Source organism: Oncorhynchus gorbuscha, linkage group LG20 (genome assembly GCF_021184085.1).
Source record: "Oncorhynchus gorbuscha isolate QuinsamMale2020 ecotype Even-year linkage group LG20, OgorEven_v1.0, whole genome shotgun sequence".
Classification (NCBI taxonomy): Eukaryota; Metazoa; Chordata; class Actinopteri; order Salmoniformes; family Salmonidae; genus Oncorhynchus; species Oncorhynchus gorbuscha.
In genome coordinates, this window is record NC_060192.1 from 44,683,293 (window position 1) to 44,700,880 (window position 17,588).

A 17,588-nucleotide genomic window follows, 5' to 3' on the forward strand; every position below is an offset into this window, starting at 1 on the left:
GTGAAGTTGGTTGAGAGAATGCCAAGAGTGTGTAAAGCTGTCAAGGCAAAAGGTGGCTACTTTGAAGAACCTAAAATCTATAATATATTTGGATTTGTTTAACTTCTTCGATATAGGGGGCGCTCTTTTAATTTTTGGATGAAAAACGTTCCCGTTTTAAACAATATATTTTGTCACGAAAAGATGCTCGAGCATATAATTGACTGCTTTGGAAATAAAACACTGACGTTTCCAAAACTGCAAAGATATTGTCTGTGAGTGCCACAGAACTGATGTTACAGAAAAAAAACCAGATAAAAATAAAATCAGGAAGTGCCAAAAAAATTTAAACCGCCTCATGGCAATGACTCCTTATATGGCTGTGGAGGAGCTAGGAGTCAGCTTACCTTTTCCACGTTTTCCCCAAGGTGTCTGCAGCATTGTGACGTATTTGTAGATTGACCATAAGAGACTACATTTACCAGGTGGTCGCTTGGTGTCCTCCGTCGCAATTATTGCGTAATCTCCAGCTGCAGTATTTTTCGGTTTTCTTCTGATGAGAAGCCAGCTGCCACCACTGATAGATTATCAAATAGATATGTGAAAAACACCTTGAGGATTGATTCTAAACAACGTTTGCCATGTTTCTGTCGATATTATGGAGCTAATTTGGAAAAAAGTTTGGCGTTGTAAGTGACTGCATTTTCGTTTTCTTTTCTTAGCCAAACGTGATGAACAAAACGGAGCTATTTCTCTTACACAAATAATATTTTTGGAAAAAATGAACATTTGCTATCTAACTGAGAGTTTCGTCATTGAAAACATCCGAAGTTCTTCAAAGGTAAATTATTTTATTTGAATGCTTTTCTTGTTTTTGTGAAAATGTTGCATGCTGAATGCTAGGCTTAATGCTAAGCTAGGCTATCAATACTCTTACACAAATGCTTGTGTAGCTTTGGTTAAAGCATATTTTGAAAATCTGAGATGACAGTGTTGTTAACAAAAGGCTAAGCTTGTGTTTCAATATATTTATTTAATTTCATTTGCGATTTTCATGAAAAGGAAACGTTGCGTTATGGTAATGAGCTTGAGGTTATGATTACGCTCCCGGATACGGGGTTGCTCGACGCTAGAAGTTAACACTTTGTTGGTTACTACATGATTCCATATGTGTTATTTCATAGTTTTGATGTCTTCACTATTATTCTTCAACGTAGAAAATAGTAAAAATAAAAACATATAATTGAGCAGGTGTCCAAACGTTTGACTGGTACTGTATAATAAAAATTTACTCAAGACACATTATCTTCACACATATTTTAGATTGTTGAGAATGGTGTTTTCCTGCTAACTGTATTAAACGTGATTTCTGTCATTCTGACCATCGTGGGTGGACACCTAATGGGTTACACACGCAATGCATTCTGACCATCGTGGGTGGACACCTAATGGGTTACACAGGCAATGCATATGTGTCCGGTAAACTGTTCAAATAGCCGGTAAATTAATATCTTCCTGGTCACGTTGTCTGGCGCCACATTTTCCTAACAGAAAACTTGGCGTGTGTGTGTGTGTGTGTACTCACCTCAGCGATAAGGTCTCCCTCATTGATCTTGTCTCCCTCCTTCTTCTCCCAGCGAGCGATGGTTCCAGTCTGCATGGTGGGGGACAGAGCAGGCAGCTCCACCTACCACACAGTCACACACAAATAATACAAACGTACATTCAGAGTCTGAATATCTTTATTAAATACATACATTGTTAACTGCCTATGGCAGTTGCCTATAGCAATTTGTATGTGCAAAAAAGTGAGAAAACCTCCCATCTGAACAGCAATAGATCTAGTAAACCTCCCATCTGAACAGTAATATATCTAGTAAACCTCCCATCTGAACAGTAATACATCTAGTAAACCTCCCATCTGAACAGTAATATATCTAGTAAACCTCCCATCTGAACAGTAATATATCTAGTAAACCTCCCATCTGTACAGTAATATATCTAGTAAACCACCCATCTGAACAGTAATATATCTAGTAAACCTCCCATCTGTACAGTAATATATCTAGTAAACCACCCATCTGAACAGTAATATATCTAGTAAACCTCCCATCTGTACAGTAATATATCTAGTAAACCTCCCATCTGAACAGTAATATATCTATTAAACCTCCCATCTGTACAGTAATATATCTAGTAAACCTCCCATCTGTACAGTAATACATCTAGTAAACCTCCCATCTGAACAGTAATATATCTAGTAAACCTCTCATCTGAACAGTAATATATCTAGTAAACCTCCCATCTGTACAGTAATATATCTATTAAACATCAATGACAGTCAGGACTTTTGAATACCGCAACTAGTGTTTGCATGATATGCAATGCATTTTCAGACTGGTTGAACATTTTCTCCAAAGTATTGTTTGTTTGTTATTATATGTGTATTAATATGTACATGGAGTGAGCACTGTGAACTAAACTCTGGCTGGTTGTATTTCATACATGGAAAGCATGGAGTTTGGGCAATGCAGAAATAATGACACACTGAAGATAAACAACTTGTGCGATATACATGTAGCACCTTTAAATCAGTGGCGCCACTGTTGTCATTCCCTTGTTATTGATTGAATATACACTGTGTACAAAATATTAGGAACAGTACAGACTGACTGGTGAACGTTATGATGCCTTATTTTTTTTTTTTTTTTATTTCACCTTTATTTAACCAGGTAGGCAAGTTGAGAACAAGTTCTCATTTACAATTGCGACCTGGCCAAGATAAAGCAAAGCAGTTCGACAGATACAACGACACAGAGTTACACATGGAGTAAAACAAACATACAGTCAATAATACAGTATAAACAAGTCTATATACAATGTGAGCAAATGAGGTAAAAAGAGGGAGGTAAAGGCAACAAAGGCCATGGTGGCAAAGTAAATACAATATAGCAAGTAAAACACTGGAATGGTAGTTTTGCAATGGAAGAAAGTGCAAAGTAGAAATTTAGGCTGTTCTGGGGTTAAAGGGGAGGGGGTACACATTTTTTGATAACACTATACTAAATATAATTATTATTATAATTACGTCACAAAATAATTGATTAAAACAAGCTGTTTTGCAATGAAGGTCTTCAGTAGCCTCAACAGCATTATGTAGGTTAGCACCATGGTGTAGCGGAGGACTGCTAGCTTCCGTCCTCCTCTGGGTACATCGACTACCATACAAAACCTAGGAGGCTCATGGTTCTCACCCCCTTCCATAGACTCACTAATTATGACAACTTCTGGAGGACATCCTCCAACCTATCAGAGCTCTTGCAGCTTCTATCTCAAGGCCATCAGACTGTTAAACAGCCACCACTAACATTGAGTGGCTGCTGCCAACACACTGACTCAACTCCAGCCACTTTAATAATGGGAATTGATGGGAAATGATGTAAAATATATCACTAGCCACTTTAAACAATGCTACCTAATATAATGTTTACATACCCTACATTATTCATCTCATATGTATACATATATACTGTACTCTATACTACTACTGCATCTTTATGCTTCCGGGTTGGAGCGAGTGGTCGCATCGGCACTTCGCTCCCGCGGGTAGTATAACTTTTTCATTATATTTCATTATAGCACAACGGTTTGATTTGTCTAATCTTAGCAATTTCTTCTCAGCTAGCTACATAGCCGTCTTTGTATCAAACAAGTTAGCTAGCTGGCTAGTGAAGACTACGTTAGGACGGCGAAATACGAAATACGATAATTACGTTCCCCCCCTACTCACAAGGCAGGCAATACGCTCGACCTCATCTTTACTAGATGCTGTTCTTCCACTAACCTCATTGCAACTCCCCTCCAAGTCTCCGACCACTACCTTGTATCCTTTTCCCTCTCGCTCTCATCCAACACCTCCCACACTGCCCCTACTCGGATGGTATCGCGCCGTCCCAACCTTCGCTCTCTCTTCCCCCCTACTCTCTCCTCTTCCATCCTATCATCTCTTCCCTCCGCTCAAACCTTCTCCAACCTATCTCCTGATTCTGCCTCCTCAACCCTCCTCTCCTCCCTCTCTGCATCATTTGACTCTCTATGTCCCCTATCCTCCAGGCCGGCTCGGTCCTCCCCTCCCGCTCCGTGGCTCGATGACTCATTGCGAGCTCACAGAACAGGGCTCCGGGCAGCCGAGCGGAAATGGAGGAAAACTCGCCTCCCTGCGGACCTGGCATCCTTTCACTCCCTCCTCTCTACATTTTCCTCCTCTGTCTCTGCTGCTAAAGCCACTTTCTACCACGCTAAATTCCAAGCATCTGCCTCTAACCCTAGGAAGCTCTTTGCCACCTTCTCCTCCCTCCTGAATCCTCCTCCCCCTCCCCCTCCTCCCTCTCTGCAGATGACTTCGTCAACCATTTTGAAAAGAAGGTCGACGACATCCGATCCTCGTTTGCTAAGTCAAACGACACCGCTGGTTCTGCTCACACTGCCCTACCCTGTGCTCTGACCTCTTTCTCCCCTCTCTCTCCAGATGAAATCTCGCGTCTTGTGACGGCCGGCCGCCCAACAACCTGCCCGCTTGACCCTATCCCCTCCTCTCTTCTCCAGACCATTTCCGGAGACCTTCTCCCTTACCTCACCTCGCTCATGAACTCATCCCTGACCGCTGGCTACGTCCCTTCCGTCTTCAAGAGAGCGAGAGTTGCACCCCTTCTGAAAAAACCTACACTCGATCCCTCCGATGTCAACAACTACAGACCAGTATCCCTTCTTTCTTTTCTCTCCAAAACTCTTGAACGTGCCGTCCTTGGCCAGCTCTCCCGCTATCTCTCTCTGAATGACCTTCTTGATCCAAATCAGTCAGGTTTCAAGACTAGTCATTCAACTGAGACTGCTCTCCTCTGTATCACGGAGGCGCTCCGCACTGCTAAAGCTAACTCTCTCTCCTCTGCTCTCATCCTTCTAGATCTATCGGCTGCCTTCGATACTGTGAACCATCAGATCCTCCTCTCCACCCTCTCCGAGCTGGGCATCTCCGGCGCGGCCCACACTTGGATTGCGTCCTACCTGACAGGTCGCTCCTACCAGGTGGCGTGGCGAGAATCTGTCTCCTCACCACGCGCTCTCACCACTGGTGTCCCCCAGGGCTCTGTTCTTGGCCCTCTCCTATTCTCGCTATACACCAAGTCACTTGGCTCTGTCATAACCTCACATGGTCTCTCCTATCATTGCTATGCAGACGACACACAATTAATCTTCTCCTTTCCCCCTTCTGATGACCAGGTGGCGAATCGCATCTCTGCATGTCTGGCAGACATATCAGTGTGGATGACGGATCACCACCTCAAGCTGAACCTTGGCAAGACGGAGCTGCTCTTCCTCCCGGGGAAGGACTGCCCGTTCCATGATCTCGCCATCATGGTTGACAACTCCATTGTGTCCTCCTCCCAGAGCGCCAAGAACCTTGGCGTGATCCTGGACAACACCCTGTCGTTCTCAACCAACATCAAGGCGGTGGCCCGTTCCTGTAGGTTCATGCTCTACAACATCCGCAGAGTACGACCCTGCCTCACACAGGAAGCGGCGCAGGTCCTAATCCAGGCACTTGTCATCTCCCGTCTGGATTACTGCAACTCGCTGTTGGCTGGGCTCCCTGCCTGTGCCATTAAACCCCTTCAACTCATCCAGAACGCCGCAGCCCGTCTGGTGTTCAACCTTCCCAAGTTCTCTCACGTCACCCCGCTCCTCCGTTCTCTCCACTGGCTTCCAGTTGAAGCTCGCATCCGCTACAAGACCATGGTGCTTGCCTACGGAGCTGTGAGGGGAACGGCACCTCAGTACCTCCAGGCTCTGATCAGGCCCTACACCCAAACAAGGGCACTGCGTTCATCCACCTCTGGCCTGCTCGCCTCCCTACCACTGAGGAAGTACAGCTCCCGCTCAGCCCAGTCAAAACTGTTCGCTGCTCTGGCCCCCAATGGTGGAACAAACTCCCTCACGACGCCAGGACAGCGGAGTCAATCACCACCTTCCGGAGACACCTGAAACCCCACCTCTTTAAGGAATACCTAGGATAGGATAAGTAATCCCTCTCACCCCCCTTAAGATTTAGATGCACTATTGTAAAGGGACTGTTCCACTGGATGTCATAAGGTGAATGCACCAATTTGTAAGTCGCTCTGGATAAGAGCGTCTGCTAAATGACTTAAATGTAATGTAATGTAAATCTTTATGTAATACATGTATCACTAGCCACTTTAACTATGCCACTTTGTTTACATACTCATCTCATATGTATATACTGCACTCAACAGCTAGCTAGCACTGCAGTGCAGTGCATAAATGTTGGTAAGTAGTTGACTCAAAGAGAGAGAAAGACAATAGTTTAACAAATGTATTTCTTCCAAAATGAAGGAGAAGCAAGAGAGAGCTAGAGAGAGTTTAAAATGTAAAGTTTCACTTTCTTAGCTAGCAAATGCAGCTAGCTAGTCTACTCAAACAAAGGGATGCTATGTTAGCTAGCTGGCTATAACAGAGGGATGCTATGTTAGCTAACTGGCTATGACAAAGTGATGCTATGTTAGCTAACTGGCTATGACAGAGGGATGCTATGTTAGCTAACTGGCTATGACAGAGGGATGCTATGTTAGCTAACTGGCTATGACAGAGGGATGCTATGTTAGCTAGCTGGCTATGACAGAGGGATGCTATGTTAGCAAACTGGCTATGACAGAGGGATGCTATGTTAGCTAACTGGCTATGACAAAGGGATGCTATGTTAGCTAACTGGCTATGACAGAGGGATGCTATGTTAGCTAGCTGGCTATGACAGAGGGATGCTATGTTAGCTAACTGGCTATGACAGAGGGATGCCATGTTAGCTAACTGGCTATGACAGAGGGATGCCATGTTAGCTAACTGGCTATGACAAAGGGATGCTATGTTAGCTAACTGGCTATGACAGAGGGATGCTATGTTAGCTAGCTGGCTATGACAGAGGGATGCTATGTTAGCTAACTGGCTATGACAGAGGGATGCTATGTTAGCTAGCTGGCTATGACAGAGGGATGCTATGTTAGCTAGCTGGCTATGACAGAGGGATGCTATGTTAGCTAGCTGGCTATGACAGAGGGATGCTATGTTAGCTAACTGGCTATGACTATCCAACACAATAGTGGAACTCTTCCAAGGCTAAATAACCTTATGCTTTGACTCATTTATAGCCACTGCAGCTTGCAAACAGAACGAAACGGGGATAAACACACCTGAATATGTCCAACAGACATTCTTGTTTGCAACTGTTGGACTAATGATTACACCCTAGATTAGCTAGATGCAGGCAAACGTGTGACAGGGGGTGGTGAATGTGTCACTGTCACTGCGTTTGTCACCTCAAATGTTTATCTCGACCTGTGCGTTGTAAACTTTCATTCATAGGCTAGGTTGTAGCAATCTCATGATGGGCATAGGGACAATTTGAGTATCATGTAGTTGCCTAAACCTATCGCTGTTACACTGAACTGGGTGAATGGAATATGAATGACAGTCATCCAATATGCTGTAATAGAAATAAGGCCAGGCTCATGAAAATAATCACAATTGTCCTCCCACATGGCACTGACCGTCACTGGTTGAAATACATATATGTAACATTGCATAAATATTGCCAGGGGTGTTGGATTAAAAAAACAGGTTATTTGGGGTCTCCTTGGGCTGTCCACTCCTTCATTTTCGTGCAATGAAAACGTGTTCCTGGTTTATTAAAGTTAACGTTCACTGTTACACAATTCAAAACCATTTCGATGGCTTGCATGGCAATAAAGCTGCATTTCTATCTTTCGGATCTATTTGGGTCGGATACAGACCCGAACCAACTTGGATGCGATTCTCTCTCACCTCAGACGTGTTTTGGGATCTGGTCCACCTCGGATCGGATATTGATTGTTTTTTAATTACAGGATCCTGTCGGGGTCAGGTAGGAATCTAACGCATCCAATGCTGTTAGGAACTGACTTTTAGGACCCGAGGAGACTTCTAGTCATAGCCCACACAAGCACAAAGTTAAACTAGCTTGCTGGCAAGCTACATCACTAAAGTTACCTTCTGGTGCGGTGGTAGGCTGTAGAAGCGCTGGGTGCCGCTGGCGAACACCACGGTGTTCAAACTACCTCCATTGCAAACAGCCCTTGACCGGACAAACCCGTGGTAAAGCCTCAGATGACAAGGTCCCGGAGAGGGGCGAGAGCTCAGGGCAGGCCCAGGTAGGGCACCACGGCACCGGGGAATCGCTGAGCAATTCCTCAGCCGCAGGACGAGACGAAGCATTTCGTCTCGGTTAGTTTAGTCGCTTAAAGACCTTTTAAATTCCGCTGGATCTACTCCGGTACCGGAATAGCTGGTAGCAACAAAGTATCTTTCTGTCCCCCGAACCAGCCCAGGTAGCTCTGTGCTCACTTTCCAATGACCTCTCTCATCACAACACAACGCTTTACGGCTCTCCTTCCCCCGTCCTAAACTAGGTTGCCAGGTTGAACCTCTCCGATGTCATTTCATGTGTACTCTGTTTTTTTTTAAAGCCGTGTTATATTTACTTAATCAGTATGACATTAGGATGATTATAGCCACGTTTATTTACCCAGTTATTTAGATAACACCATAAGGCCAGTCTCTACTAGTGTTTGTCTAGTTGTCACAGTGAGTAACAACTATAATTCTAAAAGAAAACTATCTCTATCTGGCAACGTTGAGGACTCGTTCTACTGTCGTAAAAGAATCGCAACGCGGCTGCTCTGGGAGCAGTTTGGTCGTAGGGCCACCTGAGGGCGCCGACAGGCCGGTTTGGGCTGGATTGATGTATTCAATTGAGTACGACAATAGATAAAACCAGGAAATTATTCTAATTGTTTTTACGCCATTCATTTTTTGGTAGGTGGATTTTAGAACTACTTCATATAATGTCTGTGTTTCGTGTAGACTTACCCTGGCGTAATGCTTTGATAACCACGCAATTTTATCAATATATTCGCCTGTAATTAACTTCCAAAATGTAAACACATAATAATCCGCTAATGTAGTATATCATACAGAACTACACATCCTGTCGCAAGTTTTTACATAATCACTTTTACATAATCACTCAATAATCACTTCGCCTGTATTTAACTTCCAAAATGTAAACACATAATAATCCGCTAATGTAGTTATCATACAGAACTACACATCCTGTCGCAAGTTTTTACATAATCACTCAAGGTGCAGGGTGGGAGAAACCTCCACATCACTCCATACAAACTCTCACCGACAAGTAGCAAGTAACCTAGTAAGTAGATATATGAGCCTTTTACCGAGGTAAAATTGGTTTTATATCGTAACGAACCTGGGTTTATAAGCGCTTTTGTGGTACAGTCGCTAGCGCGCTGGACTTCAGCCTAGAAGGTCGAGTGTTCAAAACCCACTCCCTGCTGTTTGATCACAATATTCACACGTTCGGGCGTTCAACAGACATTCACCAAAAGCCATTTAAACATGTAAAAATCAATAACTGTTTGTCACAGAAACATCAGACTATGTATGATTTATTCTATAAATGTCTAGCATACTTTTACAACCTTTGTTTTGAGGAAAAATTCCAGTTTGGGTTTTATAGAAATACATAAAATCTCAAATATTGCATTTAAAGGTGAAGAAATCGTATTCAGTGATTGTCTCAGAAAAGAGTGAAGATATGCATTTATTTGCAATAACTTTAAAGAAATGTTATTTTCAAGTGCAATTTGTTCTATATGAAGTTGTACAATGTTTACAATCTTAAAATGCCAAATCAATGTTTGCATTGTTAGTGCAACAGTTCCACATTTTAAAGTAGCTACACAGTCATTTATTTATATGTCTCTAGTTTAACAGCAGAGATGCCCCTTCCAATCATGTTCTGTTTTGGCTTTGTTGAAGTCCTTCTTTGTCATCCCCACACAAGCTGAACGGTACCATCTCTGGCACACAGAGCGTTCTATCTGCAGTATTAAAAACATAAAACAGGGTTATGTTTATTTACATGTAAATTACAGTTCTGGAATACCCAAATTATGTTTCATGTTTTTGCAATTAGGAACATTTTCAAATTGAATTGGATTTTTGTTAATTTTGCTAAATTGTCTTTAAAATGACATGCATTTGACCTTTCGGGGCCGGTTCGATAGCTTGAGCTCGTCTCACGGTATCCTCAACTTGCCACGAGATCGGAGCCACGATCTTAGCAGCAGGAAGGACAGGCATGTCTGTGTCATCTCGAATGGCAGGAGCGTAGACTCGGGACAGGGCATCCGGTTTGAGATTCTTCGACCCGGGTCGATAGGTGAGGATAAACTGGAATTGATTGAAGAAAAGAGACCATCTAGCTTGTCTAGAGTTCAACCGCTTCGCCTGCTGGATATACTCCAGATTTTTGTGGTCCGTAAGCACTTGAAACGGGTGAGAAGCCCCCTCGAGCCAGTGTCTCCATTCCTTCAATGCCATCTTAACCGCTAGGATTTCACGATCCCCCACATCGTAGTTCCACTCAGCCGGGGTAAGCCGGTGTGAGAAGAAAGCGCACGGATGAAGCTTCTTGTCTTCACCCCTCTGAGACAGGACAGCTCCAACACCAACCTCTGAGGCGTCTACCTCCACCACAAACGGTTCATCCGTAGTCGGTAGTATCAGGATGGGAGTAGAGAGGACGCGCTGCTTGAGTCCTTGGAAGGCCGTCTCAGCTTCTCTTCCCCACAAAAACCTTGCATTGCCACCCTTGGTTAAAGCTGAGAGAGGGGCTGCCACCAAGCTGAAGTTCTTGATGAACTTGCGGTAAAAGTTAGTGAAGCCCAGGAAACGCTGAACTTCCTTAACGGATTTGGGGGTGGGCCAATCCGCTACCGCCCAGGAATTGTACTCGGGATGAATGGAATTCACATTTTTCCGGCTTAACGTACAGATGGCTGTCTAGGAGGCGTTTGAGTACTTGTCTGACATGCTTAGTGTGTTCTTGAAGAGAGCTCGAAAAGATGAGGATGTCATCCAAGTAAACGAACACAAATATGTTAAGCATATCCCTAAGCACATCGTTTATGAGCGCTTGGAACACCGCTGGGGCATTGGTCAGGCCGAAGGGCATCACCAAGTATTCATAGTGACCAGTAGGCGTGTTGAAAGCGGTCTTCCACTCGTCACCAGATCTGATCCGCACAAGTTGGTATGTGTTCCGCAGGTCAAGCTTAGTGAAAACAACTGCTTCCTGGAGCAGCTCGAAGGCTGTGGCCATAAGGGGTAGTGGGTAACGGTTACGGACGGTTATGGCATTGAGTCCCCGGTAGTCGATGCAAGGACGTAATCCACCCTCTTTCTTGGCCACAAAGAAAAACCCTGCTCCCGCCGGGGAGGTGGATGGACGCATGAGGCCTGCTTCCAGAGCGTCCTTGATGTAGGTATCCATAGCAGCTCATTCGGGTGGAGATAGGGAAAAGATCCGACCCCTGGGAGGGCAAGTGCCCGGAAACAGTTCGATGGGGCAATCATAAGGTCTATGGGGTGGTAGCATGGTGGCCCTCTGTTTGCTAAATACCAGTTTGAGGTCATGGTAACACTCGGGAACTCGGGTCAGGTCGATGGATTCTAAAGACTCGGGAGTAGAACTCGGGGAATTCGGGAAAATACAAGTAGCTTGGCACGTAGGACCCCACTGCTTGATAGTGCCCACAGACCAGTCGATGTGAGGGTTATGGCTGTGAAGCCAGGGGTATCCAAGGACGAGAGGGAACTCGGAACAGGAGATCAAATGAAAGTTCATCAATTCCTGGTGTTGTGAAACTGAAAGTCGCAAGGAGGTAGTGACATGAGTGACAAGTCCAGATCCCAAAGGGCTTCCATCCAATGTAGTAACCCTCATGGGGTCACTTAGAGGTTCAGAGGGAACGCCATTCTCCTTCGCCCAGACACCATCCATGAAGTTACCTGCGGCTCCAGAGTCTACCAAGGCTTGAAGGTGAAGCTTGTGGTTGTCCCAGGAAAGGGTGACTGGAATGAGCAGACGGGAGTTGGATGGATGGGAGGAGGTTATGTTTCCCGTTACAGTTCCCCCCGGTCTGTACGGGACAGAGCGTTTCCCTGGAGCCCGGGACACGTGGAACGGAAATGGCCCGGTTTGCCGCAATATAGACAGCGTCGCTCCCTCATCCGGCGGTCTCTCTCAGCCTGGGAGATGCGTCCAATCTGCATGGGTTCCGGTGGAGCCAGCGAGGATAAAGGTGGGGACTCGGAGCTGGGACTGATAGGGGCTAGAGGTCTACGGTTGAGTTCTCTCTCTCTCAGACGCTGGTCAATGCGTGAGGCCAACTTGATCAGGGACTCGAGATTGTCCGGTGGTTCCCGAGTGGCCAGTTCATCTTGGATAGTGTCGGAAAGGCCTTTCAGAAAGCACACCGTGAGCGCCTCGTTGTTCCAGCCACTCGCTGCTGCCATCGTGCGGAACTGGATGGCATAGTCCGTCACGCTGCGCCGACCTTGGTGGAGAGTCAGGAGCTGTTTGGCTGAGTCAGGACCACTGCTTGGGCCTTGAAACACTCGTTTGAGTGTTTCACTCAGCAAAGGCAGAGTAGCTGGCACAGCAGGAACTATGGGCATCCCACACAGCAGTAGCCCAGGCCAGGGCTTTTTCCGACAGCAGGGTGATGATATATGCGATCTTAGACCGGTCGGTGGGGAACGACGAGGGTTGCAGCTCGAAGGAGAGAGAACATTGGGTGAGAAACCCTTTACAAGCACTTGGATCACCTGAGAACCGTTGGGGAGGTGGAAGACGAGGTTCAGCCAGAGGGTTAACTGCCATGGGTACGTGAATCTGAGGTACTGGGACGGGAACTGTTGCCGGGGTAAGTCGATCAGATATCTGCTTTATGGAAGTCAGCATCTCCGACAGAAGATGAGAATGTCTAGCCATTAAGGCCTCTTGCTGAACCAGGGCGGCTTCGTGGCGTTGGACAGTCTCCTGGTGGTGGGACAGCATGGCAACAAGGTCCTGGGAACTGGCTGCCTCTGGGTTCATTTTTGGCTCTGTGTTTCTGTCAAGACCCGGTTACGAACCCGGGTCTCCGGAGTGAGAAACAGTCACTTAACCAATTGAGCCACGAATAGTCGGCAGAACTCAGAAGATGAGGCAGACACAGCAGTACTTGAGACGGTGTATTTAATGAAGTAAAAAGTGAAGTTCTTCAGGAAAACATGTAACTCCACAACCTCAAAAGGAATCCTACAAGGACAAAGGTAATCCTCCAAGACAAAAAAGGTAAATCCACAAGGTGGAAGGTAAAGCACAAAAAGCCTCAAAAGATACTCAAAAAACAAACAAACAAGAACAAAAAACAGAATTCCACAAGAGAGTCCACCGGGATCAACAAGAGTTCTCAGAGTACTAGGGCTGGGTGCTAACATACAAACACAGAGCAAAGAACAGAGGAAAACAAAGGGTTTAAATACAATCAGGGGAAACGAGGCACAGGTGCAAATAATAATGGGGATCAAGTGAAAACAAAAGGTCAAAAGGCACAATGGGGGCATCTAGTGACCAAAAACCGGAACAACCCTGGCCAAATCCTGACATCCACCCCGCTGATCCTCAACACTGGGGCCCCACAAGGGTGTGTTCTGAGCCCTCTCCTGTACTCCCTGTTCACCCACGACTGCGTGGCCACGCACGCCTCCAACTCAATCATAAAGTTTGCGGACGACACAACAGTGGTAGGCTTGATTACCAACAATGACGACACGGCCTACAGGGAGGAGGTGAGGGCCCTCGGAGTGTGGTGTTAGGAAAATAACCTCACACTCTACGTCAACAAAACTAAGGAGATGATTGTGAACTTCAGGAAACAGCAGAGGGAACACCCCCCTATCCACATTGATGGAACAGTAGTGGAGAGGGTAGTAAGTTTTAAGTTCCTCTGCCTACACATCACAGACAAACTGAATTGGTCCACCCACACAGAGAGCATCGTGAAGAAGGCGCAGCAGCGCCTCTTCAACCTCAGGAGGCTGAAGAAATTCGGCTTGTCACCAAAAGCACTCACAAACTTCTACAGATGCACAATCGAGAGCATCCTGGCGGGCTGTATCACCGCCTGGTACGGCAACTGCTCCGCCCACAACCGTAAGGCTCTCCAGAGGGTAGTGAGGTCTGCACAACGCATCACTGGGGGCAAACTACCTGCCCTCCAGGACACCTACACCACCCGATGTTACAGGAAGGCCATAAAGATCATCAAGGACAACAACCACCCGAGCCACTGCCTGTTCACCCCGCTATCATCCAGAAGGCGAGGTCAGTACAGGTGCATCAAACCTGGGACCGAGAGACTGAAAAACAGCTTCTATCTCAAGGCCGTCAGACTGTTAAACAGCCACCACTAACATTGAGTGGCTGCTGCCAACACACTGACTCAACTCCAGCCACTTTAATAATGGGAATTGATGGGAAATTATGTAAAATATATCACTAGCCACTTTAAACAATGCTACCTAATATAATGTTTACATACCCTACATTATTCATCTCATATGTATACGTATATACTGTACTCTATATCATCTACTGCATCTTTATGTAATACATGTATCACTAGCCACTTTAACTTAAAGTTAAGTTAAAGTTAGTAAAGTAAAATTTAATTGACATTACAGCTATAGAATATTTAACTAACTGTCACATGAGGACATGTGAAGTTTTTCCATAAAATCAAAAGTTATAAATTAAAAGTTTATCAGTTGACATATCAATCAAATAGTGTGAAGGATCCTATAAATCAAGACTGTATAAATGGATGTACCACTCTGAATACATAAATACCGTGAATAAATAAATACTGTGAATACATAAATACTCTGAATAAATAAATACTGTGAATAAATAAATACTGTGAATAAATAAATACTGTGAATAAATAAATACCCTGAATAAGTAAATACTGTGAATAAATAAATACCCTGAATAAATAAATACTGTGAATAAATAAATACCCTGAATAAATACTGTGAATACATAAATACCCTGAATAAATAAATACTGTGAATACATAAATACTCTGAATAAATAAATACTGTGAATAAATAAATACTGTGAATAAATAAATACCCTGAATAAATAAATACCCTGAATAAATAAATACATTACATTTAAGTCATTTAGCAGACGCTCTTATCCAGAGCGACTTACAAATACTGTGAATAAATAAATACCCCGAGTAAATAAATACTGTGAATAAATAAATACCCTGAATAAATAAATACTGTGGATAAATAAATACCCTGAATAAAAAAATACTGTGAATAAATAAATACTGTGGATAAATAAATACTGTGAATACATAAATACTGTGGATAAATAAATACTGTGGATAAACAAATACTGTGAATACATAAATACTGTGGATAAATAAATACTGTGGATAAATAAATACTGTGAATACATAAATACTGTGGATAAATAAATACTGTGGATAAATAAATACTGTGAATACATAAATAGTGTGGATAAATAAATACTGTGAATAAATAAATACTGTGAATAAATAAATACTCTGAATACATAAATACTCTGAATAAATATATACTCTGAATAAATAAATACACAGAATAAATACCGTGAATAAATAAATACTCTGAATACATAAATACTCTGAATAAATAAATACTCTGAATAAATAAATACACAGAATAAATAAATACTGTGAATAAATAAATACTCTGAATAAATAAATACTTTGAATAAATACTGTGAATAAATAAATACTGTGAATACATAAATACTGTGGATAAATAAATACTGTGGATAAATAAATACTGTGGATAAATAAATACTGTGAATACATAAATAGTGTGGATAAATAAATACTGTGAATAAATAAATACTGTGAATAAATAAATACTCTGAATACATAAATACTCTGAATAAATATATACTCTGAATAAATAAATACACAGAATAAATACCGTGAATAAATAAATACTCTGAATAGATAAATACTCTGAATAAATAAATACTCTGAATAAATAAATACACAGAATAAATAAATACTGTGAATAAATAAATACTCTGAATAAATAAATACTGTGAATAAATAAAAACTGTGAATAAATAAATACCCCGAATAAATAAATAATGTGAATAAATAAATACTGTGAATACATAAATACTAAATAAATAATGAATAATAAATACTCTGAATAAATAAATACTGTGAATAAATAAATACTGTGAATAAATAAATACTGTGAATAAATAAATACTGTGAATAAATAAATACCCTGAATAAATAAATACTGTGAATAAATAAATACCCTGAGTAAATAAATACTGTGAATAAATAAATACCCTGAATAAATAAATACTGTGGATAAATAAATACCCTGAATAAATAAATACTGTGAATAAATAAATACTGTGGATAAATAAATACTGTGAATACATACATACTGTGGATAAATAAATACTGTGGATAAATCAATACTGTGAATACATACATACTGTGGATAAATAAATACTGTGGATAAATCAATACTGTGAATACATAAATACTGTGGATAAATAAATACTGTGGATAAATAAATACTGTGAATACATAAATACTGTGGATAAATAAATACTGTGAATAAATAAATACTGTGAATAGATAAATACTCTGAATACATAAATACTCTGAATAAATACATACTCTGAATAAATAAATACTTTGAATAAATACTGTGAATAAATAAATACTGTGAATAAATAAATACTGTGAATAAATAAATACCCTGAATAAATAAATACTGTGAATAAATAAATACTGTGAATACATAAATACCCCGAATAAATAAATCATGTGAATACATAAATACTGTGGATAAATAAATACTGTGGATAAATAAATACTGTGGATAAATAAATACTGTGAATACATAAATAGTGTGGATAAATAAATACTGTGAATAAATAAATACTGTGAATAAATAAATACTCTGAATACATAAATACTCTGAATAAATATATACTCTGAATAAATAAATACACAGAATAAATACAGTGAATAAATAAATACTCTGAATAGATAAATACTCTGAATAAATAAATACTCTGAATAAATAAATACACAGAATAAATAAATACTGTGAATAAATAAATACTCTGAATAAATAAATACTGTGAATAAATAAAAACTGTGAATAAATAAATACTCTGAATAAATAAATACTGTGAATAAATAAATACTGTGAATACATAAATACCCCGAATAAATAAATAATGTGAATACATAAATACTCTGAATAAATAAATACTGTGAATAAATAAATACTGTGAATAAATAAATACTGTGAATAAATAAATACTGTGAATAAATAAATACCCTGAATAAATAAATACTGTGAATAAATAAATACCCTGAGTAAATAAATACTGTGAATAAATAAATACCCTGAATAAATAAATACTGTGGATAAATAAATACCCTGAATAAATAAATACTGTGAATAAATAAATACTGTGGATAAATAAATACTGTGAATACATACATACTGTGGATAAATAAATACTGTGGATAAATCAATACTGT

The 17,588-nt window shown here is 41.6% G+C and overlaps 1 protein-coding gene across 1 annotated transcript in view; it reads right to left on the reverse strand.

The window, feature by feature from the left end:
• LOC124007560 (dihydrolipoyllysine-residue acetyltransferase component of pyruvate dehydrogenase complex, mitochondrial-like) overlaps window positions 1-8,475 on the reverse strand; it is a 34,360-nt gene extending 25,885 nt beyond the window's left edge. The window contains exons 1-2 of the mRNA XM_046318219.1: window positions 8,077-8,475; window positions 1,565-1,666 (exon numbers count right to left, since the gene is read on the reverse strand). Coding sequence (XP_046174175.1) covers window positions 1,565-1,666; window positions 8,077-8,301 — 327 coding nt within the window. The 5' untranslated portion in view covers window positions 8,302-8,475. The remainder of the gene's footprint in view (window positions 1-1,564; window positions 1,667-8,076) is intronic.
• Between the last annotated feature and the right edge of the window lie 9,113 nt (window positions 8,476-17,588).